Genomic DNA, 26,650 nt, shown 5'->3' on the forward strand with positions numbered 1-26,650 from the left:
TTGACTATTATATAGACTTTTCCACGGACTAGTCTTTTAACTAGTTTACTCTATAATGAATTAGTTTTTGTACTCGTCTATTCACAAGTTTTAGGAGTAGTCTATTGACTTCTCTATGGACCAGTCTATTGACTACTCTGAAGACTGCTACGGACAAGTCTTTATTTTATAACTTTATAAAAAATATTAAAATTTTCCAAAAATTTAGTTGTTCTAGTTTTGACCGTTTAACAGCCTGGGTCTTTTGTGCAACACAAAATTATAACCGAAATGTTGTTCAAATATGAAAATTTTTTTAAGGGTTTTATCTTTTCAAATCGTAGTTAACACATTCATAGAATTTCCCATACATATGTATGTGTCTTCGAATATTTGTTGCCTTAATGTGTAGTTGTGTGGTTTTAGCTTAGATTAAATTAAAATTTTATCATATAGAAACTCTTACTTACCTATATTCTATGAGTAAATTAAAGTCTGTTTTGTGGTTTTCTTTGGTTTAAATAATTTCATACATGCAGATTTTTTTATTAGTTTTTATTTATTATTAATAAATTATATTTGTTATTTGTTTTTGTTGAATTCATTTTGTAATTTTTGGAGGACATTGAATTTTATTATTATTGTTTCACCAATTACATTATTTATTTTTTAGATCGGATTGGATTAATATTTATACATTTTAGTTTATAATACAGACATAAAACTTAACTTAATTTACAAAGAGTTTATAAATTTTTAATTTTATATTTTTAGTTTTGATTATTTAATTATGTTTGTAAGTTTATTGCAGTAGATATACATATAAGTTATTAAATATAATCTTTGGTTATTTAAAATTAAAAATAACTATGCTCTTTGTTTTTTTTTTTAATTTTTAATTTTCATATATGTATTCTTTTACAATATTTAATTAATACTAACTACTTTTAATACTTTTTATAAAACATTTTTTTTATTTGCAAAATTTTTAACAAATTATTTATAATTAATTGCAAACTATTGAAGTGAAAAATGATTCTTATGAACACATTTCTTAAATAAGGATAACGTTTTTTTAATTACTTAATATCCACTATTAATTAGTAAATTCAAAAATTTGTTTTATAAGTGAAAACTAAAGTTTTAATATTTTAAAATTTTAATTTAAAATATTTTAATATTTTCTTAAATAAATAACAATTTAAAAATGTATGTTTATTATTTATTTTAATTTCTTTTTGTATAAATAATTTTGCAACTGCCTAGCTTTTTTACATAAATATGTATTTCATTTATATAAATATTTATTTTATTAAACTTATTTTTGGTTAATATTTAATATGCATTTTAAATACATAATTTCAACTAGTTGAAAATGATATGTTTGTTAAATATTTTATACTTACTAAAACTAATCTATTAAATATTTTTTAATAAATTAATTCCTAATTTTTATTTTTATACTTTTAATTTCAGCAGTTTTTTAAGTGTATATGTGTTATATTTATATATGTATAACTAGAATAAATAATTGTTGTGTACAATGAGTTAATAAGCAAATACTCTATGTGAAGTACTAAAGGATGTTCAAATTAACCACAAAGTCTGAATTCTAAATTTAATTTTAATTAAATTTAAGTTTTTGTTTCTTTACTATTTATATTCTACATTGAAACTACTACATCTTGCACTGAACTTAACTAAAACTGAAGTAGAACTGAACTAGAACTGAACTAGAACTGAACTAGAACTGAACTAGAACTGAACTAGAACTGAACTAGAACTGAACTAGAACTGAACTAGAACTGAACTAGAACTGAACTAGAACTGAACTAGAACTGAACTAGAACTGAACTAGAACTGAACTAGAACTGAACTAGAACTGAACTAGAACTGAACTAGAACTGAACTAGAACTGAACTAGAACTAGAACTAGAACTAATCTAAAACTGAACTAGAACTGAACTAGAGAAATCTAAACAAATAGAAATTACAAATTGTGCTATTTGAAATATATCATCTGTGTAGTTTTACTATAATCAAAATTTGAAAAGTAGAAAAAACCAAAATAATAAAGTATTTTTTCGCTTTGAAATTGTTTTTGGGATACAAAGTGCAGCATAAAAAACTAAATGCCAATACATACGTATACATATATGTTTGTATGTATGTGTATACAATATTCATTATTATATTTACCATTGTATAGTTTTAAGTTCAAAAACTGCAACTGAAGGCTTAAATAATTTATAATCTTGACGTTCATTTCGCTGGTAATATACATCTATACAAATGTATATCCTGGAATTTTCAGGCATGTGAGTGTGTGACTGTCTGGTTAGCTTACTGCTAGCTGCATAAATGCCTGCTATAAAGTGCTGGTTGTAGTAGTAGTAGTAGTCATAGTAGGTTTGTAGCATAATCAGCATTTGTCCGCCAAAATAATAATTTTTGTTGTTGTTTTCCTTTTTAGCCGAGAAAATTGTTTAAAAAAAGTGCGAACAAATTGTTTGTTGTCTACCATTGTTGGTTTATACAGTATTGTATGAGTATTTGTTGTTATTGTTATATATTTTTTGTGGTTTTTGGTATATTCTGCATTCGGATCTGTTTGCAGCAGTTACAAAACAAAAAAAAACATATCTATAACCATCCATATGCAAACAGACAGCGAACGACAGACACATACGAGGAAGGACAGACAAAAAATCAGCAATATTGAATATAGCATGACTGTCTGTCCGTTTATTGTGGTGCTAAAGCAGCTGCAGCATTTGCTGCTGTGGCGTTATTCAAGCTTAAACCCAAACTGTTGGGTATTAAACCCAATGTGGCCGTTGTTGTGGGAGTATTAACAGTGGTTGCCTCCTGCAATGAACGAAAGAGAGAACAAATTGTTGAGGATAAATGGCAAATAAACAAACAAACAAAAAAATATATTGTTGTATAAACATTATTAAAGTATAAATATTTTCATTTCAATTTGTAAAACAATTTGTTGATGTTGAACGTTGAATTTGTACGTTATTGCATTTTATTATCATCCATTTTATGTTTTCAATTATTTTCACTTAATTTATAATATTTATTCTTTTTGTGGAATTTTAATTTATTAAAATAATTTATTGCCATAAATAAACAGATTCACTCAGATTCATTCGTACATGCATATGTTCATTCATACATAGATATGTATGCATACAATTGTAGAGCATATTTACAACTATAAATTTAAGCTTATATTTGCTTTAAAAGTCAACTACTTACGATGCTTAAAGTTCGCACAATACAATTTCTTTGTGTTGTTGACATTTCATCGTTGTCCATGGCTGGTGAACTGCCACGTGATGACATGGATCCATTAGTATGTATCATTTTAATATCATCTGACATCCGGCCGTCTAAAGAGACATCATCACGATGACTATCCTAAAAGAGAAGAGATACAAATAAAGAAACATGGTTAAAATACTTTTGAAATTTGGGTTAAAAAATGTTAAAATTGATGAAAATTTCTGCAAATGTTTAAAGTTTTATCACAGTATTTAAGAGAAATTCTAATTCAGTTCTAAGAGAAGAAGAGAACAGTTCTAGTTCAGTTCTAGCTCAGTTCCAGTTCAGTTCTAGTTTAGTTCTAGTTCAGTTCTAGTTCAGTTCTAGATCAGTTCTAGTTCAGTTCTAGTTCAGTTCTAGTTCAGTTCTAGTTCAGTTCTAGTTCAGTTCTAGTTCAGTTCTAGTTCAGTTCTAGTTCAGTTCTAGTTCAGTTCTAGTTCAGTTCTAGTTCAGTTCTAGTTCAGTTCTAGTTCAGTTCTAGTTCAGTTCTAGTTCCGTTCTAGTTCAGTTCTAGTTCAGTTCTAGTTCAGTTCAGTTCTAGTTCAGTTCAGCTCTTGTTCAGTTCTAGTTCAGTTCTAGTTCAGTTCTAGTTCAGTTCTAGTTCCGTTCAGTTCAGTTCAAATTCAGTTCTAGTTCAGTGTCATACTTCTCTCCTACTCATAGATCAGCACAAATAGGGATGGCATTGTTGTGTTTCTACATTTTTGAAAATTACTTTCCTCAGACTCTTCAGTCTTTTTTCTTATAACTTACGAATGAAAGCTTTAAAGAATTCTGCCACATTAAATAAATTATAATAAAACAAAGTCCTTCAAATCAAATGAACAAAAATAATTAATAAAACATTTCAAAAAACTTTTACATATCCCGCTTAACCAATTCAACCACATTCAAAAACAAAAACATACGGAACTAAGATTGTTTAAACAAACTGACCCAACAAACAAATAAAAAATCCTTTTTTGGCAGTAAACGTTTGTTTGAACTTACCTCTTTATTAGTGATTGAGCCAATTGGACTGTTACAAATGCCAAATTTAAGCTCCATACTCAAATGGGCTTCGGTATCACTGGTACTACTGCTGCCATCTCCCAACAATGATGAAGATGACGATGATAAAATGTTGTTGTTATTGCTGATGCTACAATTGTTGCCGTTAGTTGCATTTATTAGAGCAACATCCGTACTATTTATATTGACCATTGATGATGATGATTGTATGGGTGCTTGCATTTTAACATCGGGTATTGAAAAACAAGTTGTTGCAGTTGCTGTCTGTGACAATGGCAGGACATTGTTGTGGTTTTTGTTGTTATTATTGTTGGTATCATTGTTATCATTGCTGCAATGTAGATTGTTGTTATTAGGCTCCTTGTTATTATTGTTGTTTGATATTGAAATGTTGTTGTTGTCCAGCTCTTCAGCAGTTAAATGGTTTTCACTAATGATGCTACCATTACTGGTTACGTTGTTGTTGATATTTTTACTGTTGTTGTTGTTATTAGGTTCATTGCCCAATTCATAAATATTGACCATATGAGCAGCCTGAGCATGTACCATTAGATCCCAGGGATTGTTAAAGGCATCCTTACAAACGGCACACAGTAATTTAGCACCATTGGGTGGATTTTCTAAAGTGAAAGTTAAAATTTTGTACAATTAGTTGTTAGTAATTGAATAAACAAAATGTGTATATGTATAGGATAAACATTTTAAGTTTTTGTTAAAAATTAAAGTTTTAAGGAGATTTTATTACAAATTTTGTAGAATTCTACTCTTTCATATTTTCTTTATTTTTCATATTTTTGAAATATATTTGCCAGTAACAGACTCATAAACAACTCAATTTTAAACATATTTCAAGAAATTGACCATTTTTTTCTAATACTTTTTAAACTAAGTAGCAAACAAGCCAAAGAAATAGTTTGTTTCAACCACATTAAACAATGTATCATGTTGTTAAATAAACAACAGCATCAACATCTGTTTTCCTAGTACAGCCTTGATCCTTGAAAAAAACTTTTGTTTAATACTGTTATTTATAGGACCAACAACACCCACTCCTCCTGGACTTTTTGCCATTTTTAAATATTTTGCTTGTAATTCTATACTAGTTTTTTTTTTGTTTTTGTAACTAATACTCTAACACTGTTTATACATACATATGTATGTATGTGTGTATGCATATTTGTTTCTATTTTATACATATAAAACAGCAATTGCAGCATGCCCTCAAAACAATTGTTTATTGTTTAAGTGTTAAACAATAATAAATTAATTACAAACAAAACATCCTTCTAAACGCAGACGTACATACATATATCCATACTTTAAGCATACTTACTAACACCTATATAAACACAATTCATTTGTAACACTTTAAGAACTTGCTACAGAATAGTACACTGTATACTTACAACAGTGGGACTGATATAAGGTTAATTAATTTTAATATACTATAGACTAGACTAGGTTCATCAATGACACGGTATTGGGCGATCAAGTGCTTTGCTCCCTATAAATCTACAGGGACAGATGGCATTTTCCTGGAACTTTTGCAAAAGGAAGCGGGATTGATTTCCCTATATCTGTTATATCTATCGATAAGTTTAACGTCCTTCCAACTTAAAACCTTGCCACAGATAGTCGATCAAGTTCTTTGCTCTCTATAAATCTGTAGGACCGGCTGGTATTTTCCCGGCACTTTTGCAGACGGAGGTGAGGCTGATTTGTACTACTTCAAACAATGCTCTGGAAACGTACAATCATTCAACGCAAATAAAGCTGAATTAAAACTATTAGTGAGAAAATCCTATAAACTCTCTTGGAATAATGAAACGGTGGACAGAATCGCAAAGATCCTATGAGGTGACCCTGATGAGAGCAAGGCGAGGTTAGTAAGATGGTACGTGTTCTGAGTATTCTCACAGGATTACATCAGGAGCACATCTATACAAAATTGGAGGAATTAAGAGCATGTGGAGAGGACAGTGAAACTCTGAGGCAATTTCTTTCCCAATATCAGGCATTAGTCGAAATTAGATCTTGAAAGTATGTTATTCAGGAAATTATATTCCTCACTATAAACTAAACTATAAGTTAAAGACTAGACTATTGACTGTACTATCTACCAGTCTACAGACCAGATAGATGAGACTATACAGAAGACTATAGACTAGACTAGATGAGACTATAATAAGCAATTGTTAAATAACTTCAGTTTGGAAATTTACGATATTTACTTCTCCTTAACTAGTCAGCGCTACTGTATTGTTGCTTAAAACTTACAACATATGCCATAATAATAAAATAAACATCATCATTGTTGCATTTTGCATAGTTGTACGTGTACGATGAGTTTTAGTTATATACCCAGCAAACAATAGCATTTTAAAATCTCAAGTTTCTATCTTTAAGTAACATATTCTTAAAGAATCTTAAACAGCCATTATTCAGCCTTAAGAAAACCCAAGTATTTTTATTTGATAACAAATAAATTGCAAATGTTTGTTGGGCATTTTCATAGATACAAATGTATGTAATTATGTGTACTTACTTGTTGGCAATGTTATATCTTGGCATTTGCATGTGAACCTAAGTTTGCAATAACTTCTCTTGTGGTCTAATAATTCAGCCAACTCGTTGAAACATTCTCGACAATTGCCGCAAATTAATGTGTCAGGATTGCCTGAAAGAAGAACAAACAAAAAAGAAACAGAAGTTTTAAATGAAGTTTTGAAAATATATTTAAAGTATAATAAAGAATTCGTTAATATTAAAATAATAAAAAGAACTAGAAGAAAATTATCTTCCCTGCTTTCCAAAATTGTAGTACAAAACATCTGTGTAAAAAAATCAAGATATCAGCAGACATATAAATAAATACTCACTATAAACTTTAAATGGACCCCATTGTTGATTCATTGATACTTGTTCTGTTTGCTGAGTCAGAATTTGCTGATGCTGTTGTTGTTGCTGTTGACATTGGGATGACTGTTGTTTAAGTTGTTGTTGTTGCTGCTGTTGTTGATGATGATGTTGTTGTTGTTGTTGCTGAAGGTGGTTGTGATGATTTTGCTGTGGTGACAAGGTTAACGATAACGGTTGCATCAAATGTCCTGAAGTTTGTTGTTGTTGCTGCTGTTGTTGTTGATGGAGATGATGTTGCTGTGATGTATGTAACATTTGTGTTTGATGTGTTGTGGGCGATGTTGTGGTAGACAATTGTTGTTCGCTGTTATGCGTGAGCATTGATGCGGCCGATGAGGCAATCGATTGTTGTTGACTCATGGGTGAATTCATTTTTAACTGTAGACCACCATTTGTAACGGCCGCATATTGGGCTGCGGCAACAGCTGCAGCAGCAGCTTGTTGCTGCTGTTTCATATGATGATGTTGTTGCTGCTGTTGCAGGAAAACATTAAGGCTGGCATGATGAGGGGTGGTAGTGGAACCATTACAAGAGGCTGCAGCTGCTATAGCAGTAGCACCATTTGAATTTGATATAAGATTTTGTTGATGCAACAATAGCTGTTGTTGAGGCAGTAAATTCGCCATGGCAGCCATTGCAACAGCAGCAACTTGCTGCTGCTGATGTTGTTGATGATGTTGCTGTTGTTGAGCTAAATGCTGTTGTTGTTGAGCCACAGCAGCTGCTGCTACCGCAGCATTAATATTATTACTATTGACTGCATCATTAAGTGAAACCATGCGGCTGGAATTGCTCATCAAACGTTTTCGTTTTTTAGGACGTAACGAATTGCTGCGATTCAGGGTGGATGAACAGTAGCTGTCATAGAAATAGTCCCTAAAAAAAAACATAAAAAATGGAAAAAATATGAGCAAAAGTAAAAACAATTTCAATTTTATCGCTATTAATTGAATTGTCAACACACAAATTGTTCCATATCCAAAGTTTACATTCTAGTACACAAAACAAATAAACTCAATGGGGAAAAAAGTGGCCAACGCAAATAAATTGATGCGCTTATTGTCGCTCCATTTAACAGGACATTGTTTACAAATTACCATTCAGTTTTTGACCCAAACATTTAGTCAACAAATTTATCGCTGTCCCTGCCCTTGGTATTGGAAGTTGGGTGAGAAAAAGACTACCAAAAAAACGTTTACACTTATTTACTAGTACAACAAACAAAACTAACAATTTCAACCCACAACAATGAAAAGTTGCCAGCAATCAATAAATGTTTTATGTGTTTTTGTTGTCATCGTTGTTGTGGTTGTTTTTCTCAACAACTCACTAAACTCTCTATAGTAGAGGTCACTTTAAAATTGTTTTCAATACATATTTATTGAAACAAAGAAAAACAAAAACAAACAGATTTTGTTGTACGAAAAAATATGGTCTGTTAAACTTTGTTGCGATAATGTCAATATTTGATTTTGGTGAAAAATAAACGAAAAAATCTAAACTGACCCAACAAAAGTTTCTGTTAAAGTTATATGTAAATATGAAATTGAGTGTTATTTAGAATTTTGAATCAAGGTGGAGGAGAAGTTCTGTTTTTTTGGGGGGGGAGCGATTGTGGTAAGGAACTAAAGCATAGTTTGTGCCATGATTAAGCTTCTTGATACTTTAAATTGATAGAGTTGTTAAAAAATATGCTTCATTAGTTCTTTGCACCAGATAATAAAGTATACATTTCTAAAGTATTAATCTATGCTGAATCCGAATATTCGGATTTCGAGATATCGTGTCCTAAAGTTTGTCGTGTATTTTTATCTAAAGCTTGAAACATTCACTCTATTGTGGCTTTAACAGGCAGAATGACGGACGTGTTAGAATTTTACTTTATGGAATTTATATATTTATTTCCAACATATTATCAAAATCAGAAAAATTTTTCTTTAAATTTTCAAAAAAACTCTACACTAACCATTTCAAACTTATTAAGTAAATACATATTACTATAATACAAATACATACATATACTTATGTATATATCCTTTAAGTTTATCGCTCTTAAATAACTATGGAATATAAAGTGTATTTGTAACTAAACTAAATAAATAAAACTATAAACAGCAATACAAACACTAGCAAACATGTAACGTATGTGTCGGTGTGTTTATAAATGAAAATAATTGATGATTGATGAACTTTTCTTATTGGCAGTGAAATATATTAATGGACTTTGATATGATTGTATACAACAGTTATCCTTAGTACATATAGTTGAATGTATTGGTTGATTATACATTTACTTTCAAATACAACCCGATAGTTTTTCAAGAAGACAAAGTATTCCTACACTTTCTACTGTAGATATAAAGGCAAAAACTCTCTTTAAAGATCACTACTAGTGAAGAAAGGAATGCAATCTTAATTTTGGTAAAAAGAGATGAAAAATTATCGAAGTGGTTTGTTTGATAAATGTGTGAGTTTTTTGTTCAAGAAAGCTGAAAAAGTCACTTCCGAAATTAGAAATTTAGATTTTAGAACCAATTAGGTCTGTATCCGGAAATGAGCCTTAAGAGAGCTCTCTGTCGATGCATTAACTAGTATCTCAAAGACATCGAGAGATTAGAAACATTAAACTTTGAAAAAGCCATAGATTTCTATTGTCTATTGGAAGATATGAACTTGTTCCATACACACTAATCTACCGGAAATACTTAAATGTAATATAACACTCCCAAAATTATAAAAGAAAATTACAAAAAATACAAAACTTAACAGTTGAATTTTAAATTAAATACACAATTTCATACGTCACATGAGTGAGCATTTTAATTAAAATTTCATTATTATATTTTGTTATTTTTGGTATGTACATATGTATGTATATGTGTGCTTATTTTATTTTTCTATTTAAGTTGGGAATTTGACAAATTGACAGCACTCATGGCCACACTACACTACATTTTAGTTAACTGTTAAAAACATAGAAAGAACGTATCAAAAAGGACTAAAGGGGGAAGGGGAAACACAACACATTTGTAAAAAAAACTGTAAATGTGTATGCAAGCAAGAAAATTTAAATGAAAAAAAAACAAATTTAACTATATAATTTTCACAAGAATGTGAAAATTGAGTGAAAGGACCAAACAAAACTCCAACCGAAAAAGAAAACGTTTATCAACAAAATTTAAGAAAAGGCTGGGTAAAAATAAACAAAATATTTATTTGCTGTTGCCATTTTTTCGTCAGAAAGGAATTCTTCGCCTTTATTTACATGTCATTAAGCAGTTTCCCATAAAGTGTAAAGAACAAAAAAAAAAAAAAAAATATGACCCACAAAAGAGCATTCAAACGATAACATATATTCAGTTGTCATGTTATTTAATAAAATATCTCTAACATTTTACAAAGTATACAATCATTTTCATGCAATACGTCCTTTACTATTTTATTGTACTCTACTGTATAATACTGCAAACTTTTATATTTGTATGGGCTGTTCTTGTGTGTGTGTGAGTATTTGTCTGGTTAAATGTCTGTAAACAAACTAAGAACCTTAAAAACCAAATTACGAATAAAGTCAAAATTTGACTCTCGTATTTTTTGAGGTTTCCTTGTGTAAATAACAAACAATACAACAATTCATCACTTAAATGTCTTTTTCGGACAATGTAGCGAGTTGTACACATATTTTTTGAATTATTTGTTTGACTGTAATTTTCGAGGAGAACAAGCATTTTTTAAAGTGTCACACCTAATAAAGTGTGTTCGGTGCAATGGTTTAATATATTTGTAAATACTGAGAGATTTTTAAAAATGTTCATTAATTTTCAAACGAATCGAAAAAACTTATATGAAGTGAACTAGAACTGAACTAGAACTGATCCAAACTGAACTAGAACTGAACTAGAACTGAACCAGAACTGAACTAGAACTGAACTAGAACTGAACTAGAACTGAACTAGAACTGAACTAGAACTGAACTAGAACTGAACTAGAACTGAACTAGAACTGAACTAGAACTGAACTAGAACTGAACTAGAACTGAACTAGAACTGAACTAGAACTGAACTAGAACTGAACTAGAACTGAACTAGAACTGAACTAGAACTGAACTAGAACTGAACTAGAACGGAAATATGACTGAACTAGAATCATATTGATCGACTACCGAATAGCAAATATAAAATTCGGCAAAACTCTATAAACTATCCTCACATGCAAACATTCAAATTGTACAACTTTTTTATCCCAACATATTTCTGACTGTAGTTTTCACTTTTTTTGCAGTTTTTGTCTGACCTCAAGTTATAAACTACCAAATATGTATTGGGGTATGTGAATCTGTTGTTGTCGCCTTAATAGTTGTGTGAGCCTGTATATATGCCATTGAAATCTATAGGTTTGAGTGTTCTGTCAACACTATATACAATAGTTGACATTTGTAGTTGATGGCCAGGATAATGATGACAGCTACATATAACCGGAAAGCTAACGTTGCAATAGTAGTGTGCTATAGTCGAAGGAATAATGGCAAAGACCAATGTATGTACGTAAACAGAAAATATGAAACAACGAAAATGTCAGTATTTTATTATGTATTTTTGTGAATGTTTTTTTTTTCAACAGTCTCTACATAACATGCCAGGGACAAAGACAAAGTACCAATACATGACAAGTTCTCGCGTAAAATTTCACAAACAGAAATGTTTTAAACAATTACACACATACATGCATAATCTATGGCAAATATTTTCTAGGGTCAACAATTTATAGCTGTTGCAAAAAAAGCAACAAAATGTTTTAAATATTTTTAAAACTTTTTTCTATGAAAAAAAAAATTATTCGGTTTATTACTAAAATTTAGAAGCCACCCTTTTTATGTTTAAAGTACTTACCAATCATTTCCGGTTTTATTAACATTCTGTCTTTTGCGGCCCACTTGATGGGGTTTTGGTTCTGCCACCATGTTGACATCTAAAACAGAAGAGAGTTATATATGAAAAATGCATTATTATAATAATAAAATATAAAAAGTTTAATTTTAATAAAAGATTTTTGTGCATAAATGAAAATTACATATGAGTACTTAGTTTAGTTCATTTTTATTCATTTCATTTCAGTTTGTTTGTTTATTTTCATTCTGGTCATTGTTTTCGAGTAAAATTTATGGCCAACACAAAAACGAAAAAAAAAGAAATAAGGCTCAAAACAAAGTTTCATAACAAAACTTTTGTATTCGGCCACATATTATTTTCATTGTCTTTATAGTCTAGTTATGGGTTTCTATTTTTATTTGAATTTTATAATTTTTTTTGCCATTATTTACTGTGGGCGAAAATAATAAACAACAAAAAGGCTTTGTTTTGTTTCGTACTTGTCTTAATAAAAAATGATAAAAAGTATGAAAAAAAACTTAAATAATTTCATGACTTTTTATCCATTCATATGAAATTCAAATAAATAGTTAATGTACAGAGACAATTCATTATCTTGCAAAAAAGGGAAAAATATTCTACAATGCTTTGTTCTAAATTCTTTAAAGTTTTTTTTTTTAGTTTTAAAGTATTCGGGAGAAGTTCGGTGTTGTTGCCAATGACAACAGATACCCTACAGAGGAGTGACTGTGGGACTAAGCGTTGGAAGGGAGTAAGTGTACGAGCCTAGAATAAGTGTGTCGTATGTTTCTCTTATATATGTATCGGTTAAATGAGAACTGTGCAGGATTGAATGAGCTGGACGAAAGGAATTTTATTCACGTGTCACCATTGAATTTTCCTTCCTTATCCAGGTATGATTGGACCTCTATTCATACCAGATTTACACACAGTGTGTCCTGTGTGTAAGGACAAAGTCTCGGCTTATTTGATAGATTCGTAAATCGGTCTACAGGTTACGTCTTCAGGTGCTGTTGCCAACTCATCCCATCTGTGTGGTTGTAAACGGATGTGAGGTTTTTGCACCACAGTTGTTAGGCAACGGGGCAGCAATGGCTCAGAGATTAGATAGCTCGAGTACACGTATACTAGACCGTAAACGTAAATTGCTACCTTGTAAAATACACATTGAGGCGATGGTGAGTTGGTGCAAAAGCTTACGCAGTGATTGAAAAAACCCACCGCGAAATAAGGCCGTCATGACAGGTGCTCACTTAAAGCGTTTCGACATTCACGTATGTTTGTATATTAGGCGTACATTAAATTATTCTACTTTTTATTTAAATTAATATTAATTAAAGAACTACCTACAGATTAAGAATTTATTTACAATTTTTTAGAAATTTGATATGAAATTGTTGTTTCAATTAATTACTAGAAAAATTAAAAAACACTTAAAATTGTATTCCCAAAATTGTTATAACAAAAACTAAGCACTTACAACTTTAGAACGCAACTCATAAATCAATCAACGACCATTTGTCTTAATAAAAATTGTCTTCATATTTTCGCAATCATCTATTTAAAAAGTTGTAATACAAAAAACAGAAAACTTTGTTTAAATATAAAAAAATGTAAAAAATATTACACGCCATCATATTTACAAAACGAAACAATATGAAAAGGGTGTGACAGTCAACATTTAGGGATAACGAAAAAAAATATGAAATTTGTTATGAAAAAACTTCAACAACAAGGTACTTCACATAATTCTTAAGATTTCCGAATTATATATTTAAGAAGCACACCCATGAAATGTTTAAGAGAAAAAAAAAACACAAAACAAATATGCCTTTAATAAGGACAGACAGGGGGGGATGGTGCAACAAAAAAATGGGCAAGGTAAAACAGGAATAAAACAACAGCAATGAAATAGAACCCAAGAATGAAAGCGGTGAAAAAATTACCACTATGGCTGTCAAGTATAATATATTTTTCCATTTTTTGTTTTAGAAAAATATTTTTACTTTGCTTTATTTTTTCCTTTCTCGCTTTTGTCTTTCCTCTACAGCCTTAAAAATGTTTAGTTGAAGGAATGAAAAAAAACTCTTGTAGACTTTTAAGTATAATTAAGATTAAGGATAAAAATAAGAAGGATTTCCGCCGCTTACAGAAATAAGCACTTAAATGGTTTAAAGTGGCTGCAGGAAAAGCAGCAGCAGTAGCAGTAAGAAAAAAAATAAAAATGATTTTAAAAGTTTCATTTCAATTTTATAAAATTGTTAAAATATTATTTTAATTTCTTTCTCTGTCCCACAACTTTAAATACATTTTCATTCTCTGCAAATAATATTAAACACACAGATTTTCTTCAATAATTCTGTAGAAAAAAAGTAAGAAAAAATACAACAATATTTTTATGAAAACCATATTGTGAAATGGCATCATCAAATTTATCTGTAGTTATATGTAAGTCTGCCAGAGTGCATAAGTGTAAACGCTAAGTGCATAAATATGTTTTCTGTAAAATTTACACATTTGTTTTTCTTTTCACTTCACTAGGGGTTTTGAATCTATTAAAATAAGGGGACAACTTTTTTTTGTAATATTTGTTAAAATAATTTCACACTATGAACCAAAACTTTAAATCGATATATTTTCTTTTTTGAAATTTCAATAAATTATTCTTCTTTAGAAAATTTTAGATAAATTTTCTTGTTTTAGAAAATTTTCGATAAACTTTCATCTTTTAGAGAATTTTCGATAAATTTTCATCTTTTAGAGAATTTTTCATAAATTTTCATTTTTTAGAGAATTTTCGATATATTTTTCATTTTTAGAGAATTTTCGATAAATTTTCATCTTTTCATCTTTAGAGAATTTTTGATAAATTTTCATCTCTTAGAGAATTTTCGATAAATTTTCATTTCTTAGAGAATTTTCCATAAATTTTCTTCTTTTAGAGCATTTTCGATAAATTTTCTTCTTTTAGAACATATTCGATAAATTTTCTTCTTTTAGAACATTTTCGATAAATTATCTTCTTTTAGAACTTTTTCGATAAATTATCTTCTTTTAGAACATTTTCGATAAATTTTCTTCTTTTAGAACATTTTCGATAAATTTTCTTTTTTTAGAACATTTTCGATAAATTTTCTTCTTTTAGAACATTTTTAAAAAATTTCCGTTAAACATTCTTCTTTTAGAAAATTTCCGATAAATTTTCTTCTTTTAGAAAGAAAATTTTCTATAAATTTTCTTCAGTTAGAAAATTTTCAACAAATTTTCTTCATTTAGAAAATTTTCAACAAATTTTCTTCATTTAGAAAATTTTCAACAAATTTTCTTCATTTAGAAAATTTTCAACAAATTTTCTTCATTTAGTTTTTCCATAAATTTCCTTCTTTGGAAAATTTTCCATAAATTTAGAAAATTTGCAATAAATTTCTTTTTTAGAAAATTTCCTATAGATTTATTTTCTAGAAAAATTTTCTTTTAGAAGAAAACCCTACTTTTCATCTTCTTTTCCATCTCCTATGAATATTTTACTTTATTAATTTTTTTTTTTATTTTTCCCAAAAATAAAAATATATATTCACTTGTCTCATGTTTTTACTTCTCTAGTGAGCTCTTGTTCATAAACTATGAACAATGTCCTGGTGTACTATTCCTGTTCGCTGAGAGTATGAAGTAAATATTTTGGAGTTTCTTTAAAATTCATAAAAGCTTGCACTTACTCATCCGCTCTCTTCTCATCCAAAAACGAAAAAGACAAAAGTGATTTGGTATTCATGTATGTATTTATTCCTGATGCAATTACAGTAAGGGCAAAAAAAAAAGACGAACAATTAATTGACAAAAGCGAAAGCCTCTATTTATAACAAATCTTAAACATAGTCTAAAAGATTTCTTTTATTACCGATCTATATCTATATAATTATTTCAATGTTATATTTTTATTTATCTCTTTTCTGACATCATTTCTACTAAAATTTTGCTCTTATCTATAAACAAAAATATTCACATGAAATATTTCATACATTTTCCAATAAAGGTGTGAAATTTCATTAAACATTGTAATGAATTCGACATATGAATAAGTATGTTATAGTTGTATGTATGTATGTGTATATATATAGATGGATGGATGAGTGTATCTATAAAATACTGACTGCCATGATTTCAGTATCATCTAGAGTGAGAAACGAGAAAATGCAGTCCAATTGAAAGTATTGGAAAGAAAATGAAAACAACAACGACAGCAATATCAACCAACCAACCATACAACCAAGCAGCAACAGACAAAGTGCTATAAAAATAAATTGATATTTTATTAAAAGAGGTTTTGCATGCAACATTTATGTTCTCGTACTCATTCATATTCATATTTTCACACATGACTTGTTGGATCAAAGGTCAATTGGCAAAATATAGTACGTATACGTACATACATGTGTATGTATATAAATACACAAATATTTTTCAAAAATGTAAGATAAAAATTGAAATTTATCATAATAAAGTGTAATTATTAGTTCCATGAATTAATATACTTTTTTTAATTCAAAATTAGGTTAAATTTTATTTAAAATACCCAAATATTGATAAGAAGAAATAAAATTTTTTATATAGTAGTGGAACTGGATAACAAAATATTTAATTGATAGTAGCGTAGACACAACTTTAAACAATATCTGTCATGAACTCACTGAGTTATAGTGCGCGAAAGAATAAACTCTTTGCAAACCATATTTTAAAAATCAAGATTATAATTACAAATATAGATCAGACTCTGTTCAAATCTACATCAATAATAATAATATAGATCTATATAGAGTCAAGATTACAGATCATTCTATGGTTAGGAATACAAAACAATATATAGTCAAGACTATAGATATGCAAATGACAAGATATAGATCAGGCTATATTCAATAAAATCTGTTGTCAGTATCGTTGATCTGTCAAAGAGTAAATCTTGATCAGAAGAGTCTCTAGTACATACATGGATAATTGGTTGCTCTATAGTCAAGACTAGAGATCAGCTTTTAGTCAAAACTATAGGTAAGTCTGTAAGCAAGTCTATGGGTCAGTATAAAGTAAATAGTTGTTAAGGTCAGCCTATAGTTCAAAATATAGATCCGTCTATAACAAAAACTACAATCAAGATTATAGAACGATCTATAATCAAGACATTACATCAGTATATAGTTAGTTTATAGGTGTGACTATGGATCAATCTATAGTCAAGATTATAGATATAGATCAGGCTATATTCAATAAAATCTGTTGTCAGTATCGTTGATCTGTCAACGATTCTTGATCAGAAGAGTCTCTAGTACATACATGGATAATTGGTTGCTCTATAGTCAAGACTAGAGATCAGCTTTTAGTCAAAACTATAGGCAAGTCTGTAAGCAAGTCTATGGGTCAGTATAAAGTAAATAGTTGTTAAGGTCAGCCTATAGTTCAAAATATAGATCCGTCTATAACAAAAACTACAATCAAGATTATAGAACGATCTATAATCAAGACATTACATCAGTATATAGTTAGTTTATAGGTGTGACTATGGATCAATCTATAGTCAAGATTATATATCAGTCTTAAGTCAAGTCTATAGATCAGTCTGCAGTGATGATTATAGACCAGTCATTGGTCAAGATTATAGATCAGTCTGTAGACAAGACAGCAGACTGTCGTAATTATATATAAGTCTATAGTCAAGACTACAGGTCAGTCTGTAGTCAAAACTATTGATCAGCCTATAGTCAAGATTTTAGATCAGTTTATAGTCAATACTAAAGATCAGTCAATATTAAAGACTATATATCAATCTATAGTCAAAACTATAGATCAGTCTATAGTTAAGATTGTAGATCAGATTAAGATCAGTCAATATTAAAAACTATAGATCAGTCTATAGTCAAGATTGTAGATCAGTCTTTATTCATGATTTTAGATCAGTCTGTGGTTATGACTATATTAGTCAGATCTGTTATTAGTAGACTATTGTTAAGATAAAAGTCACATTTTATTCGGTTATCGGTTCTATAGATCATTTTTTCAGTCGACTATTCTGTACACCGATCCATAGTTAAGATTATAGATCGGTCTATAATCAAGACTATAAATCAATCTTTAGTCAAGATATGCTATACTAAGTATAATTAGGTGGACTTTTAGAAAGGAACTGATACAGTTCTTTTTAACTAATATTTTATTTCAAAATATCCTTATAAGATTAATTCCATTTTTATAATTTAATTAAAAAACATACATATTTCCCAAAGCAAATACACATCATCAATCTTTCTTTCAACTTACCCAATGTCTGACTTAAAACCATTTTGCCATCTTCACCCAAACAGGCATTACGAGCATCAAAAGGATTTGTAAACTGTACGAATGCATAACCTTTGTGCATGGAAATTCCTAGAAAAAAATAAGAAACGCCAGAAAGATATAAAATTATAAATGCCACAAAAAAATGTGGAAAATTTCTTTAATTAAATCTTAAACATATTGATAATGTATAAGTAAGTTTGTGGCACCACTAACAACTTGCAGCAGCAAATATTAATGTTGCACAACATACATGCTGAGCAAATTACAAACATAATGCTATTTAAGTGGCAAATGTCTACAAACCTGCGAGACGGCCATAAATTTGAAACATACGCTCTACATCGGTTTTAGAACATTGAAATGTATTTAAATTTCCCACAAATATACGCGAATTAACAGCTTGCGGATCTTGCGAATTGGTTTGGTTAGATAACTTTGACAACTTCATGTTGATGCTGTTAGGCGGGCTGATACGGTGTCACGATGATAATTTCAATATGTGTTTTTTTCCAGCAGCACAAAGTAGGAGGAAGTAGTAGCAGTTAAGTAGAAAAACACAATGACAGATGGAAAGAAGCAAAAAATCCCAGGAAGGCGTTTATTGGTGTTTAAGTATCTTATGTATGTATGTCAGATTCCAGTAGTAAAATATTTCAATTTAATATTCGTTGTCGTTTTCTTATGCTGCTCTTGACTCTGCTAACTCTCCTCTATTATTTTTATGGTGTTTCGGTATTTGATTGTATGTTATTGTTCGGTTAAGGATTCTATTTTTACTTGAGCCGGATTATTTCAATAAAAGCTTTTTATCCTTGAATGCCTTCATAAAAACGCATTAACAACAACAAGTCAAAATATCTACACACACAAACTCTCACATATATAGATTCAAATAGAAAATTTGTGTTAAACATTTACTAGATGAGTTGTGGATACTGAAAAAGTATGTAAATCTAGTAATTTTTTTCCTTATAAAATTGCGTTTTTCTGTTGTTGTTTTCTTGTAGACGGAGAGATTATTTCTACTTAAAATCCACGATTGTTTGAAATATTTTTATAAATATGTGGGGCTAGAAATGTTTAGGACCAACTCTATTTTATTGTTCCTGCTGCTGTTTTCTTTCTTATGTATATATATTTTTTTTGGTTTGGCCCTTGTTCAGTGGATTATACTAGGAGTCCTTTCGCTGTTGTACTCTTATCACAATATGATTGTTGGTTTCTGCTAGTGCTGCTGTTGTTTATATTGTTTTCACTAATACTATTGTTCTGAATTTTTGGTACAAGTTTTGTTAACTTTCAACGACTGCTGCTGGCATTGATAAAGATTAAAACCGTAATAATAGATTTAGAAGAAGACATCAATCTGTAATGAAAGAAATTGTAAAAGGAAATATTTAAATATGAAAGCCTACTTTAAACCAAAATTTAAGTAAAATTTAAATATTTAATTTATTTAAACGACATACAATTTATATGTAAGAGAGAAAATAGTCGGCCTTATTGTTGGGTTTTACATATCTGTACATATGTATGTGTGGTAAAACTTCGATCCAATAGGAACATATCTCTTAAATTGTTAAGTTAACGCTACGCTTTAAACTCTAGACTAGACTAGTTTATAGACTAGACTATAGACTAGTCTATAGACTAGACTATAGACTAGTCTATAGACTAGACTATAGACTAGTCTATAGACTAGACTATAGACTAGACTAGTCTATAGACTAGACTATAGACTAGACTAGTTTATAGACTAGACTATAGACAAGTTCATAGACTAGACTATAGACTAGACTATAGACTAGACTATAGACTAGACTATAGACTAGACTATAGACTAGACTATAGACTAGACTATAGACTAGACTATAGACTAGACTATAGACTAGACTATAGACTAGACTATAGACTAGACTATAGACTAGACTATAGACTAGACTATAGACTAGACTATAGACTAGACTATAGACTAGACTATAGACTAGACTATAGACTAGACTATAGACTAGACTATAGACTAGACTATAGACTAGACTATAGACTAGACTATAGACTAGACTATAGACTAGGCTATAGACTAGACTATAGACTAGACTATAGACTAGACTATAGACTAGACTATAGACTAGACTATAGACTAGACTATAGACTAGACTATAGACTAGACTATAGACTAGACTATAGACTAGACTATAGACTAGACTATAGACTAGACTATAGACTAGACTATAGACTAGACTATAGACTAGACTATAGACTAGACTATAGACTAGACTATAGACTAGACTATAGACTAGACTATAGACTAGACTATAGACTAGACTATAGACTAGACTATAGACTAGACTATAGACTAGACTATAGACTAGACTATAGACTAGACTATAGACTAGACTATAGACTAGACTATAGACTAGACTAGACTATAGACTATAGACTAGACCATAGACTACACTAGACTATAGACTAGACTATAGACTAGACTATAGACTAGACTATAGACTAGACTATAGACTAGACTATAGACTAGACTATAGACTAGACTATAGACTAGACTATAGACTAGACTATAGACTAGACTAGACTATAGACTAGACTATAGACTAGACTATAGACTAGACTAGACTATAGACTAGACTATAGACTAGACTATAGACTAGACTATAGACTAGACTATAGACTAGACTATAGACTAGACTAGACTATAGACTAGACTATAGACTAGACTATAGACTAGACTATAGACTAGACTATAGACTAGACTATAGACTAGACTATAGACTAGACTATAGACTAGACTATAGACTAGACTATAGACTAGACTATAGACTAGACTATAGACTAGACTATAGACTAGACTATAGACTAGACTATAGACTAGACTATAGACTAGACTATAGACTAGACTATAGACTAGACTATAGACTAGACTATAGACTAGACTATAGACTAGACTATAGACTAGACTATAGACTAGACTATAGACTAGACTATAGACTAGACTATAGACTAGACTATAGACTAGACTATAGACTAGACTATAGACTAGACTATAGACTAGACTATAGACTAGACTATAGACTAGACTAGACTATAGACTAGACTATAGACTAGACTATAGACTAGACTAGACTATAGACTAGACTAGACTATAGACTAGACTATAGACTAGACTATAGACTAGACTATAGACTAGACTATAGACTAGACTATAGACTAGACTATAGACTAGACTATAGACTAGACTATAGACTAGACTATAGACTAGACTAGACTATAGACTGGACTAGACTATAGACTAGACTATAGACTAGACTAGACTAGACTAGACTATAGACTAGACTAGACTATAGACTAGACTATAGACTAGACTATAGACTAGACTATAGACTAGACTATAGACTAGACTATAGACTAGACTATAGACTAGACTATAGACTAGACTATAGACTAGACTATAGACTAGACTATAGACTAGACTATAGACTAGACTATAGACTAGACTATAGACTAGACTATAGACTAGACTATAGACTAGACTATAGACTAGACTATAGACTAGACTATAGACTAGAATATAGACTAGACTATAGACTAGACTATAGACTAGACTATAGACTAGACTATAGACTAGACTATAGACTAGACTATAGACTAGACTATAGACTAGACTATAGACTAGACTATAGACTAGACTATAGACTAGACTATAGACTAGACTATAGACTATACTATAGACTAGACTATAGACTAGACTATAGACTTGACTATAGGCTAGACTATAGACTAGACTATAGACTAGACTATAGACTAGACTATAGACTAGACTATAGGCTAGACTATAGACTAGACTATAGACTAGAGTAGACTATAGACTAGACTAGGCTATAGACTAGACTATAGACTAGACTATATATTAGACTATAGACTAGACTATACAATAGACTGTAGACTAGGCTATAGAATAGACTAGAGACTAGACTAATATGCCAGCCTTAAAGTAGTATATAGGCTAGACTATAAACTAGACTGGACTACAGACTATACTATAGACTTGAATATTGACTAGACTATGGACTATACATTAAACTTTAAACTTTAGATTGATCTATTTTCTACTAAGTGGACTTTTCAGCAAAAATTACCGAAAAGTCGTGGGTAGTTGTATTTTTCGATATCTGATGTTGCTTTTTAAATATATTTATTTATATATTTAACAACTTAAATGAGGTTACGAACTTGTACCTTAGTATTCATTCTCATAATGAACTTTATTTCATTTAACGGTTGCGCTAAAAGTGTCATAAAAAATAGTATACCATTTAAATGAACACTTTGACTATTTAACAAAAAAAAACATAAATATTTAACATACTTGTTCCATATTTCATTGGCAATTAAAAGAAAGTGTTTTTGCGCAAAAAAAAGAATAATAATTGTATTTAAATACTATATAGAGTGGCATGCAAATTTTAACAGGGATGGAAAAATTCTGTAAATAAATAACACATTGGTTAAGTTATCAATATTGTTTGCCATCTAGGGACTTAAATTATAATATAAACCCTTTATTATATGTATTATATGTAATGTTGAAAGTAATAACATACACCAATAGGTAATGTAATAAAAGGTTTATAATAGTGAATTTTAAAACTACATATATTTTGAAATATGTAACACCTTTGAAAGTCTGCTTGTACACATGTATATCCCTGCATATTTGTAATACAATTTAGTGCAATATGTTGCCATATCATAATATTGCCACATTAGCAACTCATAACATGTCTTTTTACATTAAGAGTATTTTTTTTTGTTTGTAATTTTTTATGCATAATAAAATTGCTTTATACATGAGCGGAAAAAAAATTATATACAAAATAAGTTAACTTTGAAAAAAGCCACTCTTGTATGGCTTTTCAAATGCTATTTATGAAAAACTTTAACAAATATTTATAACCAAAATTTAAGAGGGTGTTAAACACACACATTTTTTTTTTTTGCTATTTAAATGTGAATAAAATAAGAAATGATATAAATTGCAACATGTTGTACTAAATGCTGCTACATAAAAGTACATTATACGATTAAAAATAGAACAGTGCTGGATAAAAATTTAATATTGAAAACTCATTTTAATATTTTAAAGGTTTTAAACTAATATTACTTTTATATTTTTATTCGTTTACAGAGAAGCGGTGTCAACACGGTAAGTACGGTTTTACTTAAATCAAATACAAAAACACGGAACCGATACGTACAAAATATAATTGAGTATTGGGTCTTTTTAGGAACTAAGTATTGTTACAATCTTGTGAAAGTAAGATTAATTTATGAATCTAAAAGATTGATTTAATACCAAATTTTAGTTGATTTGAGTTCGATTTGTACTCGATTTCAAAATTTAGAAAATGTAAGCAAAAAAAGTTCAAACCATTTACATTCCCTATGTGTAAAAAATAAAACGCGAAAACTCAATAAAAGTGCTAGCGTATACGTACGCAAAGTTGGGTCAAGTAGCCCAACCCAGCTATATCGGTCAAGAACTACCGTACTTAGGGGGGTCAATGTTTAATTTATTTATTATTAAAATTTAAAAATTTAGTTTGTGCAAATTTAAAAATTTCGTCAAAATCGATTTTTGAGTTGGGTCACTTGACGTGAAGTTCCCCATATATGCATGTTAGTTAGGTTATGTGAGTTGCTCTCTAATTAGCGAGTTCAATCGGAGACCGTGTGGCTCATTCTGATATCCTTAGAATTGTCATTCTCTTATGTTGAGAGAATGGTTTTCCTCCCTAATCTCTTTGATAAATTGGTTCTTGTGGCCTTCGTGAAAACCAGACAATGTTCCCAATAAATCTGATTATGTTTACTAGTGACGCATCTCTGAGACAGACCAGATCATGAAAAATAAATCTACCAAAATGCTCTGGTCTGTCACATAGATGGTGTTGTACCATCTTTTATAGTAGCTATAAGAATGCCCATTCTTAGAAGCGTAATCGAGTTCTTACTAAAAGGGAAGAGAGTCCTAAATCTATCCGTTATCAGATTGGGCCAGAGCAGTCTCAATATTCTACAATCACCTGAATTCCGTCTCCCTCAAAGCCAAGATATCTATCAATTTTGATAGAGTCGCCAGAGGAATATATCTTTGCGCAAGAATTAGGTCAAGGGACGATCCTTTGCATGTGTATTTACCAGATATTTCTTTGAATTATCAGTATAGATTTAGATCAGTTATGACAATAATCAACCCTTGTCGTTATTCCCGATATACATTCGTTTGTACATATGTTTAGATATGTAAGCCATTATGAAAGTACTTAAAAGTAATGCAGACGGTATATAGTTGTTTAACTAACTGATTAAATAAAGTTTATCATGCAATTTTTCTTTCAGTGTTTTTTCTATCATAAATGCATGTAAATAAGAATTGGTTTTGAAGTTATTGGAATTATGTTATATTTTGTTAATCATCATAATAACTTTATTTTTGCCCTCCACTGTTTCTATTAGCAACACATGTACATTAGTGCAATGAATGGAGTGTAAAATGTGATAGTAATATTTTTCTATAACAGATTAACGTGTTGTTTATATTAAAAAAACATAAAAAAGATAATTGTTAATGACATAGATTTTTATTTTATATATTCACTTAAGTCGTGTAAACGTATTTAAGTGTTTTAATGTGTTAAGTACCATAATAAGAAGGTACATGTACATATGGTACATACATATATTTTTAAAAAACATCATGAACTTAACTACTTCTTGGAGAACTAAAAATGTACATATTTACGAATATGTACTTTTTAGTAACAAATTTTTAAATTAAAGCCTTTAATTAAAGGACTTTAACAAACGGAAAGCTAATTTGATCTTATATGCAAATAAGGACCTGATGTTCAATAACTGAATTCTTTAGAAACATTAGTCTAGGGACTAGATAAAACAGTGGATCAATATTGCCATAAAAATGAAGAATATTAGTGAAAATTTTTAAAAAGAATTAGCTTTCTACACGTAGAACCTATCGTACTTTTAAAAGTCACTACTAGATCATCTCCTAATCCTAAATATATATGTATATCCTAAATATATATATGCATATAATTTTCTCAGTTCTTTTAAAACTTAGCTTTAGAAATAAACTTAATTATTTTTAAAATAATTTTAGATATTGCATTATCTTTCCTTACCTCCCACTGAATTTACGTTTATGTAACATTTTACGCCTTTAGCTCTCCCTATCTATTTGATTCTTTAGAAGAAAAAACCTACAGAAATATCCCCTTAAAACAAAAATTGTAAAACACAAAATGTTATGAAAGGAAAATTAAACGAAAATAATGCAGTCATTTAAATGATAGACAAAAATGCATTAAGGATTGTTGGCTTTTGTTCTCACTAATGAATGGAAAAATGTGTTACATTATAGTAATATGTATTAATATCATAAAAATGATTTCAATATTTTAAAGATATTATACTAATGAATTTTTATAGTCAATTGTTATATACTTAAGTATTCACATATGTAAACACAAATTTAAAAGATTTTCTTATCAAATCTGCTTCTACTTTAATCCATCCTTTAGAAGGAGTCCAGAAACTATGGACTATATCTCTTTACATAGTATATACAAGGTTAAAGAACACACAATAAACTCTACTATGGATTGGATCATATTGACTTGAACATACATACATATATAAGACAATACATATACTAAACTATATAGTCTAGAAAACATACTAGTCAATAGATGAGATTGGACTATAAATTAGGCTTTTGGCTATACTATAGGCTATAGTATAAACTAGACTATAAGCTATACTATAGACTAAGCTATATACTAGACTATAGACTAGATTATAGCCTAGACTATAGACTTGACTATAAACTAGTCTATAAACTAGTCTATAGACTAGACTATAGACTAGGCTATAAACTAGAATATCGATTTGATTATAGATTAGGCTACAGAGTAGACTAAAGACTAGACTTTAGATTAAACTATAGATTAAACTATAGACTAGACTATAGACTAGACTAAAGACTAGACTTTAGACTAGACTATAGACTAGACTATAGACTAGACTATAGACTAGACTATAGACTGGACTATAGACTAGACTATAGACTAGACTATAGACTACACTATAGACTAGACTA

General features: G+C 29.6%; 1 protein-coding gene across 1 annotated transcript; it reads right to left on the reverse strand.

Annotated features, from left to right (window-relative positions):
- Window positions 1-1,945: 1,945 nt before the first annotated feature.
- LOC111684859 (putative mediator of RNA polymerase II transcription subunit 26) lies at window positions 1,946-19,821 on the reverse strand. Its single transcript, XM_023447076.2, has 8 exons — window positions 18,763-19,821; window positions 18,439-18,546; window positions 12,133-12,211; window positions 7,203-8,119; window positions 6,869-7,000; window positions 4,303-4,943; window positions 3,247-3,408; window positions 1,946-2,847 (listed from the first exon to the last, which is right to left on the reverse strand). Exons 1-8 carry the CDS (start codon window positions 18,905-18,907, stop codon window positions 2,725-2,727), a joined length of 2,307 nt encoding a protein of 768 aa, XP_023302844.2. The 5' UTR covers window positions 18,908-19,821; the 3' UTR covers window positions 1,946-2,724.
- Window positions 19,822-26,650: the final 6,829 nt, after the last annotated feature.

Source organism: Lucilia cuprina, chromosome 5 (genome assembly GCF_022045245.1).
Source record: "Lucilia cuprina isolate Lc7/37 chromosome 5, ASM2204524v1, whole genome shotgun sequence".
NCBI lineage: Eukaryota > Metazoa > Arthropoda > Insecta > Diptera > Calliphoridae > Lucilia > Lucilia cuprina.